At 39.8% G+C, this 19,255-nt stretch overlaps 1 protein-coding gene across 9 annotated transcripts in view; it reads right to left on the bottom strand.

The window, feature by feature from the left end:
- The window catches only part of HERC1 (HECT and RLD domain containing E3 ubiquitin protein ligase family member 1), a 252,265-nt gene that overhangs the window by 49,108 nt on the left and 183,902 nt on the right, over window positions 1–19,255 (bottom strand). For 6 of the 9 annotated variants that reach the window (XM_027765801.1, XM_027765792.1, XM_027765774.1 and 3 more), the window contains 13 exons: window positions 17,908–18,068; window positions 15,984–16,100; window positions 13,969–14,200; window positions 12,182–12,306; window positions 10,821–11,041; window positions 9,581–9,849; window positions 8,709–8,761; window positions 7,829–8,029; window positions 6,899–7,073; window positions 3,599–3,869; window positions 3,250–3,463; window positions 2,214–2,470; window positions 1,033–1,160 (listed from right to left, as the gene is read on the bottom strand). In XM_027765801.1, the coding sequence (XP_027621602.1) occupies window positions 1,033–1,160; window positions 2,214–2,470; window positions 3,250–3,463; window positions 3,599–3,869; window positions 6,899–7,073; window positions 7,829–8,029; window positions 8,709–8,761; window positions 9,581–9,849; window positions 10,821–11,041; window positions 12,182–12,306; window positions 13,969–14,200; window positions 15,984–16,100; window positions 17,908–18,068 (2,424 nt within the window). The remainder of the gene's footprint in view (window positions 1–1,032; window positions 1,161–2,213; window positions 2,471–3,249; window positions 3,464–3,598; window positions 3,870–6,898; window positions 7,074–7,828; window positions 8,030–8,708; window positions 8,762–9,580; window positions 9,850–10,820; window positions 11,042–12,181; window positions 12,307–13,968; window positions 14,201–15,983; window positions 16,101–17,907; window positions 18,069–19,255) is intronic. The other 3 variants (XM_027765781.1, XM_027765797.1, XM_027765783.1) reach the window with 3 other exon arrangements.

Here is a 19,255-nt window from a genome sequence, read left to right as displayed (position 1 = left end):
CCCCCCCAGGGGGGATGGCCATGCCTCAATCCTTTCTCCTCCATTCTCCTCTCTGGATCTTTGGGACACACGCACGTGCACCTGGCGTGAGTTTAAGCCACCGGGTCCAGGATTCAAACCGTGGTCGGTGACATGGGAGTCCAGCAACATAGCCATTATGCCAACTGTTGGTTCTATAAGTGTTTGTGATTTTTTTTTCCCCCCACAATGACATTTTAGTAGACAGTGGACCACATACACAATAATCCCATGAAGAGGAGATAAGCTACATCAGACAGCTTCGGTGTGTACCACCTGAATTTGTGTAAGTACGATCTACGATGCTCACACAATGGAGTTAGCACCTACAGATACATTTCTCAGAATATCTCCCTACTGGTAAGTGGCATATGACTGTAGGAAAAAATGCTACATTCTCATACAGAAGCAATATAATCAGTCTACTTCCTAAACAACCTTTGAGACTCATGGGAAATGAGTCCACTGTTTCTTTGTTCTTGTTTATTTAGATAAGGACTTGCTACTGGGTCCTCCTGCCTCGGTCTCCCAGCTGGGACCACAAGTGCACACCATTGCACCTTGCTTTTTTTGAATGAAAGGGTCTTGCTGTGTCGTTCTACCTCAGCCCCCCACCGAGCTGCTGGGATTATAGCTGTATACCACCCTGCCCAGCCTTTAGGTGGAACTAGGAACCGAACCTGGGCCTACCGTGTGGTCCTAGCCTGTGGAACACAGTGTCTTGGCAGAGTGTACCTCTATGGCTGGGCTCACCTACTGTCTTATAAAATGAACGTTTATTCGCTAGCAGGCCTTGGTTTCACTGAGTAAGTCTACATGTAGATAGTTTAAAAAGTATACTTTCTGAATTATTATACTGAAAAGTTAAAAATACACGTTGGAGATACAGTAACATTAATCTAAAAGTTAAATTCTGAAAAATGTTAGGGGCCATTTAATTACATGAACACGATCAAGCTGAGGCATGTTCAGGGTGCTTTTATTTAAATGCTGCGCAGTGGTGCCAACACTCACAGTCTGCTGAACACACAGGTCTGCTGCAGTGAATACTGCTTCTTGGTGACATTCCACACCCGGATGGTGCCATCATTGCCGCTTGTAGCCAAGAGACCTTTTTTATTACACCAAACACATGTCATTACCTAGAAAAGTGGAAAAAAATAAGTCCAGCAATCGTTGAACACATTTTGACTGTATCAGATGAAAAAATTTCAATTTAAGTTTTATTTATTTTCTCTTATTTGCATTTCCCCACATTTACTTTACATATAAAAAAATTTTGGCTCATACTCCATAGTTCATGACAGTTAATAATTTCTATTTGATTAAAAAAAATCTACCATAAGCTGTCAAAGAAAAGTAAATCTGCTCAAATACAATACGCATGGATGGTCTCATTCTTTCTAAATGGCTTATAATATATACCTATCTGAAGTATAACTTTAAGCACTATGCCCAAACTCATTTGAATCATGACTAAATATGTTTATTTAATCCAGTCAAGTACAAATACTTTAATGTGCTGATATAGTCTATGTTAACACAAACTAAGAAGCGATTTTAAAATTAAGTAATAGAGTTCAGTCTTTTTCTAAACCCCCTTGTCACCCACTGGGCTCAGGGGTTCAGTGGGCTACATTAAAATATGCCAGTTGTTTTTCCTCGTGTACATATAAGCCTTCAACTTTTGTGATGCTTTTTGGTTTTCCTCTCAATCCCCAGCTGGGTTTCCCATTTGTACACTATTATATCAGCCTAGCATACACAGAAAGTAATAACTACCAGTAACTACCAGGCAGTAACTGTCAGGCAAATCTTGGTAATTGTGTGTGTGTGTGTGTGTGTGTGTGTGTGTGTGTGTCTGTGTTAGAGAGAGAGAGAGAGAGAGCGCACACCAGACACAGGGACCTAAACTGAACTTTTAGAAGAGCAGAGACTATTTTTTTAAAAGAATTATTTTATTTAACTTTATTTATTTATTTTTTAATTTGACCACAGAGGCACAGAGTGTGAGAGAGAGAGAGAGAGAGCAAGAGCGAGCAGGAAAGTGAGAAAGCAAGCCACCAGGTCTGGGACTCGAACCACAGTCAGCCATGTGGGAGTCCAGCACCCTTAACTACCACGCCGCCTGCCGGCCCTGAGACTACATTATCTTATAAAAGGTGATTAATACACTTTACATTCAGAATACATACTCTGTTCTGATGAGCCTCCAACTTGATAAAGGAGCATTTTCTGAGATCTCCCCCCATATCGGCGAGTGTCTGTGGAGTAGTCTGGTTGTCACGGTCATGTGCAGCAAGAGTGCGCACGAGCTGTTGAGCAGCCCATTGTCTGTGCTGTGAGGACAGCCTGGAGGAGAGGCAGCAGGCTGCCAGGGCATTAGCCAGCTCCAGAGGGCCTACAGCAGAAGGATCATAGGAAGGATGGGCATGCAATTGGGCAATTAAACCTGCTTAGACAAAACAACGAGACAATGCTCAGGTGAGAGCTGGTGGTGGTGAACAAACAAAAATGGGTTAGCCCATACCTTTTAAGACTTACAATGACATTTTCATAAGCATTCACTAAGCTATGCATATAAGATATAAAGCATTTATCTTACAGTCACATTCTATAATAATCTGATTCACTGCAACTGAACATTTAATTATGTATCTATCAACTGCCTCTGCTCTGAAGACACCATAGACTACAAATGCAGCAGCAATCAATCGAAAGCCAGGGCAGAGCCAGCATGGCCTCAACAATAATGACGTAGTGTTTGCTGCCTGAAAGTGATCCTAACAGTCAGTCAAGGCCTGGGTGACTGGACCACAAGCCCATTTCTCCTATCCAAATGGTCCCGATGAGGAGAGGGATAGGTAGTAGGGATTAAGTAGCTCTTTCAAAGTGTTACCATCTTGAGACAAAAACATAACATTACCTTTATCTAAACTTTCTGAAAGAAACCTACCAGGACTATAATCTGTGGTAACTCACACCATAATTTGTAACTAAACTGATTTGGTACATTTTCTATGATTTGATAAAGGAGCATTTTAAAGGAGTACTTTTTCTATGAATAAGTACCCAGGCGCTCCTTTTACTTTCTAAACTTAAGACACTTACATGTTATATTATTTATTACATACAATATACATCTATTACATACAAGGATACAAAAACATTTTTAAAAAATATGAATTCAGTTGATTAGAAGACTGCATATTTAAATAGTATATGACTTACCTTTCTTTTCAATTTCTGACTTATCATAGTTAGGTCTCAATTTGGCTCCTTTGTCTGCTAGTAAGGCCACAAGGGCCTGAGTTACAACAAAGTTCGGGGAGGTTACAAGCTTATTCTCTTCGGCGATTCCTCGGAGAAAGCTAGGAAGAAACTTTCGCTGAATTGGATCATCGACAGTAGTTAGATTTACACCTGTTGCAGCAGAAATCAAGTTCTGAAGAGGCAATTGGAACAAACAAGTTTAATTTTTACATATGATTTTGGAACAAAAGATTTTATTTCAAAAAGTTCTTCAAGAATTCATCAGAAATAAGCAATGCAAACCAGAAAAGCACTGAGACCAGCCTACCTGTGTACACAGCTGCACCAGCAGCTTTGCAGCGCTCGGAGTGCTGGAGGCCAGGCAGCCCACGGCTGTGCTCAGATAGGCCAGGCAGCAGATGGGTTTGCCAGCCTTGCTGTGCCCACCTCGTGAGCGTTCTGAGGTGCTGGCCGTGGCAGAGGGGCTGGTGGAGAGGCCGGCTCGCCCTGCTGCAGCCAGACACATTAATCGAACCAGTGTTCGGATATCTGTTAGCCCCAGAGACTCGAGACCAGCAGCCAGGCTACAACTGGAACCACTGCCAGGAAAGAATGGCACTTTAGATCAAAAACAAAAATAGGTTTCTTAAGGGGCCACCTGGAGCCCCGCCTATCATCATAGTATCAACACCAGAATAAAATGCAAGCTGCACTGTCACTAGTCATACATGTCCTAAGAGATGCCAAAAATATGGTGAGCAGGAAACTCTTATTTTTTGTTTTGTTTTGGTATAGGGCATGTATACCTACTAGAGAGAGAGACAGAGAGATGGAAAGTGAGAAATCACCCCCTGTGGGGGATGACCATGCTGCAATCCCTTCTCTTCTATTCTCCTCTCTCAGGATTTTGGGTGCACACACACATGTGCTGAGCATGATTTTCAAGCTGCCAGGTCTGGGACTTGAACTGTGGTTGGCCATGTGGGAATCTAGTGCCTTAACCACCACACTACCTACTGGCCCTGGAAACTGTTATTTAAACTTTACCTTGTTTTAACAAATATTGGCAGGTACTTGACATATAACCAAATTACCAAAGTGTACCACGGGAATGTTCACAAAGCATGAATTTTCACAAGCTGAATAAAACCACGTAGCCGCCTGCCGGTCAAGAACAGAGCATCACCCGCACCTCAGAAGCCTGCTTGGGCTCTCCTCAGTCATGATGCCCTAAAAAGCAATGACTTTCCTGACTTCTAAAACCATAAACTAGTTTTGCCAGTTTCTGAACTTTATATAAATAAAATAACAACTTTTGTGTCTGGCTTCTTTTCCTCAACACTGTGTTGGTACCATTTAGCCAACCTGTTGCATTATAGCCGCTTACTCATCTTCACTGACATATAAATGAAACGGACCGCAATCCATTTATCCATACGGAAGACCGTCGGTGTCCAGCAAGGGGCCATTGCTAACAGCACTGCTGTGGGTGCTTTTGTGTATCTTTGGGTGTCCCTCTGTAAGCATTTCTGTTGAACACATACCCAGAAGTGGATTTCTGGGTCACAGGTGTGCTCGTGGTTAGCTGTACTTGGTGCTACCAAATAGTTCTCCAAAGCAGTTATACCGATTTATTTCCTCACTAGCAGATAGGAGTTTTATGTGCTTTGTAGTCTTGTGCTTATTTTTCCCCTTTCTTTTTTTGAAGAATTATTATTTTTAAAATTTAACTTTATTTATTTATTTACTTAGTTAATTTAAATTTGACTAGAGAGGGACAAAGTGAGAGAGAGAAAGGAGCCAGGCCTGGGACTTGAACTGCAGTCGGCCATGTGGGAGTCCAGCACTCATAACCACCATGCCACCTGCTGGCCCTTCCCCTTCTTTCTTTTAAATTTTAACTATTCTGGTGAGTGTGCAGGTTTTAATTTTCATTTCTCTGAAGATTCTGAGGTTGGACACCTTTCACGTTTATTGGTCTTTTGGAGACTCGTAAATCACTGCTTTGTGTATTTTGCCTACTTTGGGGAGCATCTTTTACTTAATGATTCACAGGAATTATTTACATATTCTGTTGGCGACATGTATTACTAATAGCTTCTCTCATTCTGTGGTTTGCTTCATGACTTTTTTCCTTTATGACTTTCTACTTTTTCTTTTATCTTCCTTCATTTTTTTCCCCGGAGAGATTTTTGTGATAGGGCGCATGCACTCTCCGGACAGAGACAGAAAGCAAGAAATCACCCCCCTAGGGGGCATGGCCATGCTGCAATCCCTCCTCTTCCATTCTCCCATTCTCCTCTTTGACTTTTGGGCACATTTGCACATGTGTCTGGCTTGAGTTTTAAGCCACCAGGTCTGGGACTCGAACTGCGGTCAACTATGTGGGAGTCCAGGGACATAATCATTATGCTATCTGCTGGTTTCCGCAATTTGTTTTTAATTGCCAGAGGGCATAACTCACTTGCCAGAGGAAGACAGGGGTGGTGGTGGGGAGATGGAGAAAGTACCCCCAACCCCTTGGGACGTGGTCACACCACATCCCATCTCCTCTACTTCTCCACCCTGTTGGGATCTTGGGCACACACGTGCCTAGTGTGTTTTTCAAGCTGCCAAGGGCAGGACCCAAACCCTACTTCTTGCCATGTGGGAACCAGCTCCCTTAACCACTATACCATGGAGCCAGCCCTCTTACTTTCCCTCAATGACGTGTACTATATTTAGGTGTCCTGCTAGTCATGTTTCTCAATCTGTTTCTGTATTGTGGATGGCTTCTCTGATTTGCTTCACAATTCTCTACCTGTCCCAAGATAAAGAATAAATTCTTCCACATTACCTTCTAGAAACTTTACTAATTTAGCTTTCACATTCAGATCTAAGAGTCACTTTAGAATTATTTATTTTACATACTGTAAAGTATATAAAACATTTTTTCCTATGTGGATAAACCACCCAATTTTGCTCTACTTATTGAAAAGATCATTCCTTCCCCTGCTGCACTGAAGAATAAACCACTGTCAAAAATCACACCAGAAATTATATGTATATGGGACAGTTTCTGAACTCTGCTCTTCTTCACTATCCTATTTATCTATCCTTGAGCTGACACCACACCATCTTAGATCTAAGTTCTATTTTGTTATTTTTATTCCAGGGTTCTTTTCCCTTCACAAATTTTCCTTTAAATACTCCTGCTTAGTTATTTCTTAAATACCTGTCTTTTAGATATTCTTGAGTCTCATCCCCTTTATTACATTACAATATGAACATGCCAAGAGTCCCCATGATGGAATTTGTAGGCTGGCTTAGCTACACAGTGGGTCAATTTTGCAGAAAAAACTCATTTGATCTTTCATCTTTACCAGGTACCAAATGGACCAACAATCTGAGTTTCTCATTTCTGGTAACAAAGTAAAATGTATGCAGTTTACCCAGTTACTGTAGTGGCATATTTCCCTAAAAAAAGAGCCAGGTATTAACTAAATGACTGATGGATTGAATAGCAATGAAGATTATTAGACATCTTTAGTTCAACTATATGTTGACTCTCACCTCCCCAAACACCAGACTGCTGTCTAATACACACTAGAAGTCAGTTCGGCATCGTCTGACGCGGAGTGACACTTACCTGACTGAGAGAAGGGACAGTGCTCTCATGACCATGGTCCTAGCCAGGAGAACCTGAGCGGCAGCCGTCACCCTCCTCAGAGCCACCACCCGGTCGTGGGGGTTTGCAAGGGCGGCTGCCTGCTCTCCTAACGTGATTCTTCCAGAGGAACTTTTTTCTACAGAGCCGTGGCAACCTGAAAAACAGGATTTTCTTTAGTTCTCAATAAGAAAATCAAATACCTAAACTACTGATTTTTCCAACTCTATATAGGTTGTAGGCTTCATGGAAATATAGGAAATCAATGTGTTTTTCTCAACTGGAACTTTGTTAAATAGAAAAATCTCTTAATAGAAACTTAGATATTTGGAAGTTAATAAGTTATTACAGGATAAATTTTCTACTAAATACATATTTTTAGTTTGGTCACTTCACTCAGACATCACTTCTGATATTAACAGAAACAGGAAAGATACAGTTTTTAAAGTATGATTTGAACACCCTTAGAAGGCTGAGTCACCAGTGCTGCCCTGGCTGTTCTATATTACTTTTGTCATATTTTATTTAACAAAAATTTATCATACTCTCTCATCCAAATAAAAAGACTGCATGATAATTTTGCATGATAATTTTTAATTGGTTATGGTATTCTCTTATCGCAAAGTTAAAAAAACTTAATCATATTTTATCAATCTATGATCACTTCAGTATTTCATAAAGACAAAAACCAACTTAATATCACATTATATCTTCAAAATATCCATTATATTCAAAATATTCATTATATCTTCATTATATCCAAAATAGGTGGATAAAGAGACTAGTTGAGGTGGGGCAATGTTGACCCATTACTCTTACTATTTACCTTTACCGTAATATTACTACTACTTACCTAGGAAACGAATTAATATAAATCCTACAGAATCAGTGCAAACCAACATTTCCGTTTACCTATTTGCATCAGAGTCTCTTCCATACTGTTGGTGGCTGTGACCATTGCTACTGATGCTCCGAGTGGGTCACTGTCAGGGAACTGAACTGGCTCTGGTACGATGCGCCGATCATTTAAACCAAGTGGCCCGGCAAGCAGCTCAAATTCTTCTTCACCTGTTAGCTTTTCATCTTCATCAACGTCCAACATGTCCCAGTCTTCTGGAATTTAAATAAATAAATGTGTGGTATGTGAATATAAACATAACATAACTCTACTGACAAAGGCTATCTGGAGACACATCTGAAATGCAGACTGAAAGTCCACTGCCTTCCAAATGAACTATGGCACCATCTCCTGGTGACCTAGCCAAACTGCACTGCTGAGGTGCAGTGAGCCTAAGGGCATCAGAGTGAGTGTGGTCAAATGGAAAACAACAAATGTTATGCTGGTAATGGAGGTGTCAATTCATAAAAAGACTGGCATAGGGCTGTCAAAGAGTTTCTAATCCTGTCCATAACCAATAGGGAATGAGTTATTTTAAGTAAATGAGTGCTCCAGAAAAATTGATGTTCATCTACATTTTTAAAATTTTTTTACTTTCCACAATTAGGATGGAAATTCAAAAGATATTACATTCTGCTCCTACTTGAAAAATAAAAATCACGTTAACATAAATGAACATTCTGTGGTAAAGTATCTAGGTCCTCTCCCTTTGACTTTCAAACTAAGGCTGTTGCTAACAAACTCCCAGATATTTTAGGGAAAGTTTAAATTAACATGTACATAAATACAAACACACACACACACACAAAAGTAAATTTTAGTAACAGATGTTAAGCAGAGAGTATGTATAAAAATTACACGTAAAATAAAGAAGCTCTCGAAACAAACAACTACCTTCATACACACTGTCCTGCTTGCCAATTAGATCTGGAGCTTGTCCCTTGTACCTGCACCAAACATGAAGAACATTGTGTTTTTATATAAAACAGTTAGTACCCCAAAATGCAAAGTAAGTCATTAGAACATTTTAAGAGGCTATTAATAAAGCAGCACAAAATTAAAAAGTGTGTTTCATGTTATGGGATCATGTCATAAGAACCGCCTATAGTTACACGCTTACAAAATCATCATTGAACTACTACAGAGACTTCCCTGTCACCTAAAGCAATTCTTTCCATCAAATTCCCATCCACAAAGCCTTAAGTATTTAATAGCTGACAATAGGGCAAAAATTTTATTTATTAGAGATTAAGGATGTAAAGAGAATATTATCACAGGAGCTCATTTAATCCAGTCTATTTTTTTTTAACTGAAGAAAATGATCTTATTGGGTTATTGGAAAAATCATGATGCATTTTTGCATAGAAAAATACATTATGACTCTTCCAATGACCCAGTAGTTAAGAGGCTAGAAATGTGGCAGAAAATGCCAATGAAAAAAACTGACATAAGCCTCCAGAGGGTAAGGCAAAGGTCTCGTCCACAACTTGCCACCAAGTCAAAGATTAATACAATCAAACTCCAGTGAAGGACCTGCTACCATGCCACTATTCCTGGCTTCTCAGAGATACAGACAGGCTCCCAGTTCTGCTGGGGACATGAGTTTTTCCACTTCCTCCATCCTTCCTGCCCTCCGTTCAGCAAGCACAGGACTTCAGAGAAGGTCAAAAGGAACACTTTACAAGAAAAGGCTACCGTTCTCATTTCCTAAGGCATGAGAGGCTTCTCATTCGGAAGCTCTGAGTATCTACACCATTTCACGGTACCTTTCAGAACTTGTTGTCTTGGATTTGGTCTTCAGGGCTAAGTACTTCTCCCTGCAGCTGCCACACAGCAAGTAGTATGGATTTCCACTGCCGCATTCACCACCGAACCAGCCGTCCACATAGGAGCCATTGCTGCGGTAGCCCTGGCGGTTTGCACTGCGCCCACAGCCTGGGTGGTTTCTCTTCATGTGCTGATTGAAGCTGACAACACTGCATTCACACAGTTCACATACCACCACTTCTTCCCTGTCTTCAGACTCACAAACATGCTGCACAAAATGATTTCACATCCAATTACTACTGTCAATTTAACATGAAATTAAGAAGCAGTAAATAGATGACTTATGATACTAAACGACTTTCTTACATATGGAATATTTCAAAGGTGTTCATTAATGCTTCCTTTAAATCAGAATTCAGATAATACAATCTGAAGGTGTTCTTTGCCCTCCCTTCTTCTAACAACATTGGGTTCTTAGAAAAGTCATAACGCATTTCTGCATAGGAAAAATACATCATGACTTGTCCAACAACCTAATAAAGTAACTGGTTATTCTACTGAGAAAAGAGCTAAGGAACACGACAATCTGCCTATCTCACAATTATTTTTTAAAAGACTGTAGTAAAATAACTTTTCATCTGGTCATAAAATGCAAATCTATTATTCTGAATTTCTGAGAAAAGTCACTGTGATTCATTTATCTTAACATAGAAGATTCTCTTTCCCGAAGGATTTAAGCCTCTGAGCTTTTTAGGCTCCCTGCTACAAAAACATAATGCTAAACAATATACAAACCCACATGTACCCTGCCCCTGGAGGGAGCTATTTACAAGGTCTACATGGACACCAATTCCTAGAATGATGCCTCAGAGTGATTAAAGGAAACTCTGAAGAAGAAGAGCATGCAATGTGAACAAAGCAGCAGGGTACACACCCCGGCAGTGTGTACTGGGACACGATGCCTGCTGCCTCTCTGACATTGGAATCCCTACCACCACAGTGGCTCTATTTATCTATCTGGGGAGAGAAGCAATACAATCACATTGAGAAAACAATAGAGAGACTTTCCTATTACTTTATAGGTATCAGTGTAACCTCAAACATCAAATTCGCAAACCTCAACTGAGATATAAGACTTGTGAGAGTGTTTCGACTCTAGGCAAGGCTGCTGTTAATAAGCTATACGAACAAGAGGGCAGGAAAGTAAGTCAGAGCAGCCCCCGCTGCAGTCACACACACCCAGGTAGGCCAATCCAGTACCTCTGGGATCCACATTCCCAGAATATCACTGTCACTGGTCAGGTCTTGTCCAAACATAGCTTCCATTGCTTCATCGTCAAGATCAATTTCCAGTTCCTCATCTAAATTAAAGTCATACAATGCCCCTGGGTCTTGCTGCAAAGATATTCCTTCTCTCCGACTTTGATTCCTGTGGGCCTGCACAGAGCGGTATAACCCAGCTCAGAACAAAACAAAAAAGGCATTTTATTTTCACGAATAAAATAATTCTGAATATTCTGCCAGTTCTTAACTGCCACATATGTGGTGGGATCCTATCTCAGCTAACATACTGGATCCCAGATCATCAACATCAAGTTGTGTTTCTTTTGCCACAAATGGGGATAATAACAGCATGACTGCCTCACTAAGTCATTAATAATATAATGTAATGTTGAAAACACTCAATAAATGTTAATTGTCATCCTTTCATCATTCCCGTTCATTACGTAGTAAATACATACCCTATATTTTCTAGGAGAGTTTCAATTTCTCTTTCAGTGTTCCCATAAATTATAGAACCATGATTTACGTTCTAATATCTCAAAGATCAAATTCTGTTTTCATAAAACACATATCTCACTTTTGAGTTTGAAAAATACATTCTCTATAACTTAAGCTTTTTAAGCTCAGAACACAATCCTAAAATAATTTATTAAGGTAAAGAGAAAATTTATTGATGTTTATGTAGGTCTTTACCTGGTAGTAAAAACCTAAGGTCCACAGAAAAGTCAGTGCCTATGTTTTGGGCATAGCACGTTTTTCAGCTTCCTCTCACCAATGAGAATAAATATTGAACATGCCTCATTATTCCCTGCATTATAACTGACTGAGGGCAGGAAGAGCATTTATAAAATTTCTCAAAATCTACAAGTGGTCAGTATTGCCTTCTACAACCAGAAAGGACATAAATGTATAAATGTCTGCTGTAATTACAGTGTGTAAAATATGCAAGTAGTTGTACTGTTAATGTGGATAGTCTTGGTATCATTAGTTTATAACTTTTTTTTTTTTGTCTTTGTTATAAGGTGTGTGTGTTGCTGGAGAGAGACAGAGAGAGAAAGAGGGAAAGTGAGAAATCATCCCCCATGGAAGGCGGCCATGCCACAATCCCTTCTCCTCCATTCCCCTCTTAGGATTTTGGGCACGCATGCACGGACACATGCCCAATGTGTTTTTCAAGCAGCCAGGTCCAAGACTGGAACCATGCAGTCAGTCGTGTGGAATCCAGCACTTTAACCACCATGCCACCTGCTAGCCCTATTGCTTTTATATTGATTTTAAAACAAATTCTTTGTGAAGAGGCTGTGAAATACAATTACCTGCTCTTGCTAGCAAGGTGCGAGCAGCCAAATCGAACTTGTGCCTTCTTGTTACTGCTGAGCGGCCTCTCGTGGGTGGTCCACTTCCGGAAGCTGCATTCTCTGTGTGATCCAGATTATCAGGGCTATAGGCACAAAGTTTGAAAGCAAAACAGATTTTTCAAAACTATCATGAAAAGAAAGCACAGGCACAAGTAGGGTTGTTGTATTACTTTTTTCTCCAAATACCATGAAAAATAAAACATGTTTATGATAAAACTTTGAAACATGTCCTTGTCCCCTATAAAGCTCTTCAAGTTAGAGATATGCCATATTATCTGTCCTGAGCAATCGTTTTATCTGATTTTGAATTCTACCCACAATAAGATGATGCTCAATTCACATTCAAATTCACAAGATCAAATGTGACCTTAACTAAATACTAAATCATTAACCACTTAATAATCTGAAATAATTGTGAATCTTTGCCAAGGAGTAACATATTTCAAAGCTTTGAAGATAATATTCACTGAGATTGTTAGAAAAAGTATGCATGTTATATAAGACACAAGCCTTGGTAAATATGAATTCATATTTAAAATGAAAAAGAAAGAAGACCTAAAGTTTAGGGGTCCAGACAGTAGTGCAGCAGTAAAGCAATGCTCTGTGATGGCAGAGCTGCACAGGAGGGTCCGTGGTTCACATCATGAGGCCTCCCTATACAAGCCAGGCACACGCCTACACGTGCCTGTTGTCCTAACTGGCTGAGGTTGGGGATGATCGTGGCACAAGGACTTTGCTGGAGGTGCCTGTCTTTCTATCTACCACATTCTCTCATGGAAGAAATAAATAGACAAAAAATATAATCAAGTGGACCAGCAGATAGCATGGAGGTCAAAGCGGCTAAATCCACATGGCTGGCTATGTAGTTTAAGTCTTGGACTCAGAGGCTTGAGGATCATGCTGGGTACACATACACATGTGCCCCAAATCCCAAGAGGTGAATGGAGGGGAAAAGGGACTGCTGCATGGCCAACCTCCATGGGGCTGACTTCTCACTTTCTCTCTTCCTCTCTTTCACTAGTGCACACACTCTATAGCAAACTAAAACAAATAAATTACTAAAATATACACACACACACACACACATATATAGAAAATCAGGTATATACGTATATACGTACACATATATATAAAATCAGGCATACAGATGAATGAATAAATAAATAAAAATAGGTCATAAGAAGTGCTGAAGGAGAAAATATTTTAGGAAAACTTATAGAATATGTTACTACATCTTATTTGGGGCTTGGTGTTATCATAAATTTCTTTTTACAACCTAAAAAAGGGGTCAATTATACTAGATAATAAAAGCTATCAAAGAGATGAAAATAAAAATCCAATTGTATTATGAGACAAAAGATTTCAAAGTTCGTTTTTATCAAATTCATGAGTTAAACCAATTTCTAACAGTGAAATAAACATTGAATTTTTCATCGCTTATATGAGATAAAATTGTTTCACCAGCATGTTTATCTTATCTCAGAATAAACTTCTTTTAATTTTTAGTTTCTTTTACTCAGTTCAATTTTACGTGAAATTATGAAATCCCTTCCTGTCATGAAAATATCCACTGAACTCAAAACTTGTTACATCATTTTTATCCTTGACAGAAATACAGCTTGTAATGAAAATGGCATCTTTTTATATACCTGTAACTATCAACATTATACATTGTCAGAAGCATTCAGAAATGGGGCTTCCATTTAGAACATATGGAACAGAAATACAGAAATCAAGAATTTTACCTTTCACTAAAGCCTTCCTCCATTTCAGCAGCATCGGCTGATGGTATGTCTCCTGGTGACTGCAGGTAACAGGGGTCATTTGACTTCCCACCACTTCCCAGAACTGCTGCTCCATGCCTGGGGTCTGCTGTGCTGCCTGACTGGGGCTCCTCCTCATCCTCATGCCCAGGGTGCTCTATCATCCACATGGCAAGGACAGTGATGTTTTGGGCATCAGCCTCTCCTCGAGCACCTGCACAGGTGAAAAAAAATCTTGAAACTGACTATGGGCAAAGTGTTTAGTTCTTTATGCTGTCTCAGTTCAAGGGTGTTCGCTATGATGCCTTGTAACTAAATCTAGTGTTAATTTTTACAAGCTTTATGGACTCTTAGAAAATACGTTGCATCCAAGTGTCCATGAACAGAATGGATTGAAAAAGTATAGCACATGTACACTAAGGGATACTACTCAGCCATAAAAACAATGGGCCCCGGGAACCAGCAGTTAGCGTAATGGCTATGTCGCTGGACGCCCACGTAGTCGACCGTGGTTCGTGTCCCGGACCCGGTGGCTTAAAACTCACGCTGGGCGCGTGTGCGTGCGTGCCCAAGATCCCGAGAGGAGAATGGAGGAGAGGAGATTGCGGCGTGACCATTCCCCCTGGGGGGTGATTTCTCGCTTTTTGTCTCTGTGTCTCTCTCTGTCTGTCTGGAGAGTGCACGCACCCTATAGAGAAAATCTCTCCCCCCCAAAAAAGAAAAACAACGGGCCCCTGGCATGTCTCAGAAAGTGGATGAACATGGGAAATTTACTGCTAAGCAAAGCAAGCCAGACTGTGAAAGAGAGGCATTGCATGTCTCTACTCAATATACACCGAATGTCTGCACTCTATGGCAGAAACGTAAACACTGGGAAGTATAAAGGCATGGAGAGCAACTGTGGATACTAGAGACAGTGAAAGGGGGCTGGGAAATAGGGGAGGGTGAGAAGGAAGGAAGCAAGGAGGAAAAGAAAGAAGTGAAACATTTAAGGGACACAGAAACAGAAAATTATCTGTCAATGATAATAGGTATGGTCATATCTTTGACTGAACCAATGTACAGTGTATTCCAGATAGGAAAATTTATTTGGTATGCTGTAATGATACACAGTGACTGAATATAAAATGTGTGTGTGTGTGTATATACATACATACATGCTGCAGGGCCAGTCACAGGGTGGTGGTAAAGGCTATTGTATCCTAGGGACCAGCAGTTAGCGTAATGGCTATGTCGCTGGTCTCCCATGTAGTAGACTGTGGTTCGAGTCCCAGAACAGGTGGCTTAAACTCATGCTGGGCATGTGTGCGTGCCCAAGATCCCGAGAGGAGAATGGAAGAGAAGGGATTGTGGCACGGCCATCCCCACTCAGGGGTGATTTCTCACTTTCTGTCTCTCTCTGTCTAGCGAGCGCATGCACCCTGTAGCAAAAACCTCTCCAAAAAAAGGGTTGTTGTATCCTACATGGATGACAGCACAGATTGAGTCCCAGACCCAGATGCTTAAAAAACACACTGGGTGGTACCAGCAGATGGCATAATGGTTATATCACTGGATTCCCATGTAGTCAACTGCTGTTTAATTCCTGGAGCCGTCAGCTTAAAACTCACACTGGGCATATATGCCCAAAATCCCGAGAGGAGAATGGAGGAAAAGAGATTGCAGCATGGCCAACTCCCTTAGGGGGTGATATCTTGCTGTCTCTCTGTCTCTCCAGCAAGCATACATGTCCTATAGCAAAAATCTCTTAAAAAAAAAAAAAAGAAAAAAGAAAAACCATGCTGGGTGTGTGTATGTGCATGCCCGAAATCCCAAGAGGAGAATGGAGAAGGATGCAGTGACACCATCTCCCCTGCACCCCCAGGAGAACTTTCTCATTTGTGTGTGTATGTGACTATGTCTCTCTCTCTCTCATAGCAAATTAAAAAATAATGCTGCATTTAATAAGATAAGACTTCTCAAATATGCAAATACTGATAGATAAAAACTCAACCTACCTGTAGCTTCCATGGCTTTGGCAATTTGCCGAAGAGAAAACCCCATTTCCAGCAAGGGGACTGCAATTGCTGGAGGGGGAGGAGAAGTTGAAAGTCTGCTGCTTGGGTCTGACAAGGCTGAGACAAAAGAAAGAAATAAGAGCCTAAATATCACTGCAGAGCAGGAGTAAAAAGTGTTCTCATAGTAACCACAAGTCCCTGATTTCCTAGCTCTAGCCAAACAGAATGAAATTTTACTCTACAAATAAAACATGTTTAATGAATAACAGTAATTAAACTTGTTATTAGCTATATATGTTTGGTTTTGTACACAAATAAACCCCCTAGTAATACAAAATAAATCTACGGAAAAATCTATAAATTTTTTTCTTGTTTTGAAATAACTTCTCAACTACAAAAAGTTTCAAGCTTAATGAAATATTTCTCTAAACCACTGGCGAATACTAAGGCAATGTGACACTTTCTGAATACATTAGCTAATACACAACTCCAACAAATCAGGACACTCTCCAGCATGACCACAACAAACCATCACACTCAAGAGAGTTAGTATTATGATCTAATCCAGATCCTTTTTTTGTTTTCCAAATGTCTCAATAATGTTCTTTACAACAAAGGATCCAATCCAGGATCATCTTTGCATTTTACTTACCTGCCAATTCTCTTTAGTCACTTTCAATTGTTTTGATATTTTTTTTTTACACAATGTCCCTCAACTTGGGCTTGTCTGATGTTTCCTCATGATTAGATTCAAGCTATGCTTTTTGGCAAGACACCAAAGTGCTCCTGCGTTCTGCTCAGTGTGTTCTATCCGTGACATGTGATTCCAGTTTGTTCCAGTACAGGGGGTAACTTTGATCTCCTGAGCTAAGTGGGAGCTGCCAGGTTTCTCCAAGACAAATTCACTTTTCTCCCTTCATAATTACTAAGTATGTGTGTGCTGGGACTCTAAGAATATGTAAATACCCCATCCCTCTTCATGTTTTACTCACTGGTACCTGTTAATGTTCACTGGCTGAACTAGTTATTATTACAATGGTTCACAAACTATGGCTTTCTCATCCCATCACTCCTCTTAGATTCATCAGTTGGTTTCTGCTATAAGGCAAAGTTTCACCTTTCTAAGTACAGACTCACAGATTCTTACTGCATTCATGGCTTATTATCAGTAACAATAACTATGATTATTTAATTATTTATTTTGATGCCTCAAACCTTTCAAATAATGCCAGAAAAGCCCTTCATTCTAGTTTCTTTATCCCTTAGTCTGTGCCTATCATTCTCTAAATGCTTTTTTAGTGCTGAACACTCCATTCAACCACAGTATAATGCACATTTTTGGCCATGTGCACATGGAATATTTACTGAAATAAATCATACTCTCGGCTATAAAACTTTATAAATAAAGTTTTGATAAATTTATAATGATTCAAGTTACACGAAATATGTTCTCTGATGACAATAAATGTAGGAATCAGTAACAAAATATATCTTTAAAAAAATCCCCAAAGATTTGAATACTTGAATACTTCCAAATAACTCATAATAGATCAAAGATGATGTGAAACGTAAATTAGAACACACTTTAAACTAAATTTAAATATAAACACAGCATTTTAAAATTTGTAGGTTGCAGCTAAAGCAGTGCTTAGAGGGAAATTTACAGCATTAAAAGTGACTATATTTTGAAAGAAGCGAGGTCTGATATGACTGATACATGATACGTTATTTCTCTTCCACATAGCCATAATTCAATCTTCAGCTTACACATGTAGAAGACAGCTCAGTTTGATGGGATAGTTCTCCGTCATTAAAATCACTGCCTTATCGTTAGTGAAGAAAAAACAGAATGCCACAAAATAAAGTCACACATATCTGAAATGCCGAGAGGTGTGGGTGCCATAGTGCACAACAGCACACACACCTGTGCGGTTAGCTGGCCTTGCTGACTGGGAATCAGGAGAAGTTAAGCTTTGCCTCCTTCCCACTTCATCAGAAGGAGAAGTTGGTAACGATGATATCGGAGGAGTCTGTGCACGACGTGTGGGAAGTACAGTGGTCGTGGGATAACTAGAGAACATTTGCCTTTAAGAGAAAAGCAATGGTTAGAATAAACATCCAATTAAATGATAATACACACAGCACCATCGTCTTATAGAACAATTTGAGACCTGGAAGATTATAGAGGTTAGCTACAGTTTAGTGGAGGGTGGGAAGAGACAGACTCCTCACTTTTAAAAATCACTGTGGGGCCAGCAAGTAGTGTGGTAGTTAAAGGCTTTGGACTCCAACATGGCCAATTGCAGTTTGAGTGTCAGACCCAGCAGCTTGGAACTCATGGTGGGTGTGTATGCGTGCATGCCCAAAATCCCAGGAGAAGAATGTAGAAGGGATTGCATGATGGCCATCCCCCTAGGGGGTGATTTCTAACTTTCCTTTTTTACTATCTCTCTCTTTCCAGTGAACGCAATCACCCTACGGCAAAATCTAAAAAAAAAAAAAAAAAAAAAAAAAAAAAAAGCATTGGGGACCAGCAGGTGGCATGGTGGTTAAGGCGCTGGACATTCCCACATGGCCGACCCAGTTTGAGTCCCGTATCTGGCGGCTTGCTTTCCCACTTTCCCTCTGTTCTCTCTCTCTCTCTGTCTCTCTCTGGTCAAATTGAAATAAATTAATGAATAAATAAAATTGAATAAATAATTCTTTTAAAAAAGTAGCATTGATCTATAAAATAAATTTCAAGAAAGAAATTTTTAAAAATAAAATAAAAATCATTGTAGGGTACTTTTCCTATAAAAGTAATAAAGCCTTATTATTTCTTCAGCAACATACTAAGTGGGGGAAATATGGCACTTAACATAGATAAAACAAAATTCTACTTTCATTCAGCTTTTTTCCTACTTTTGGATCATCAGGAAAGTCACAATGCATTTTTGAATAGAAAAATACATCATAAGTTTTCCAATGACCCAATATAATACGAATATGGCAAATATTTTGACAGAGCATAAAGAAGACTTTTAAATATAGATAATTTGCAGTTTAATGCAAATTTATCAGGAGTAGCTATGTAATTATCGAGTCACCCGGCACAACTAAAAATAGCATACAAATGATATACCAGCTGTACACGGGGGAAATGACAGGGAGGCAGTCAGTCCCTCTTAAGCTGAGAAGGTGGACACTGGCAAGTCCAAAAAGATCCTCACTGACTGTTCTTCAGATTTGCTAAAAGAACTAAGAACCTCCTAAACATGGAGTAAGCACTGTCT

Source organism: Tupaia chinensis, unplaced genomic scaffold (genome assembly GCF_000334495.1).
Source record: "Tupaia chinensis unplaced genomic scaffold, TupChi_1.0 Scaffold000063_1, whole genome shotgun sequence".
Classification (NCBI taxonomy): Eukaryota; Metazoa; Chordata; class Mammalia; order Scandentia; family Tupaiidae; genus Tupaia; species Tupaia belangeri.
The sequence above is the reverse complement of the archived record's forward strand: the minus strand, read 5'-3'. Positions and strand labels throughout refer to the sequence as shown.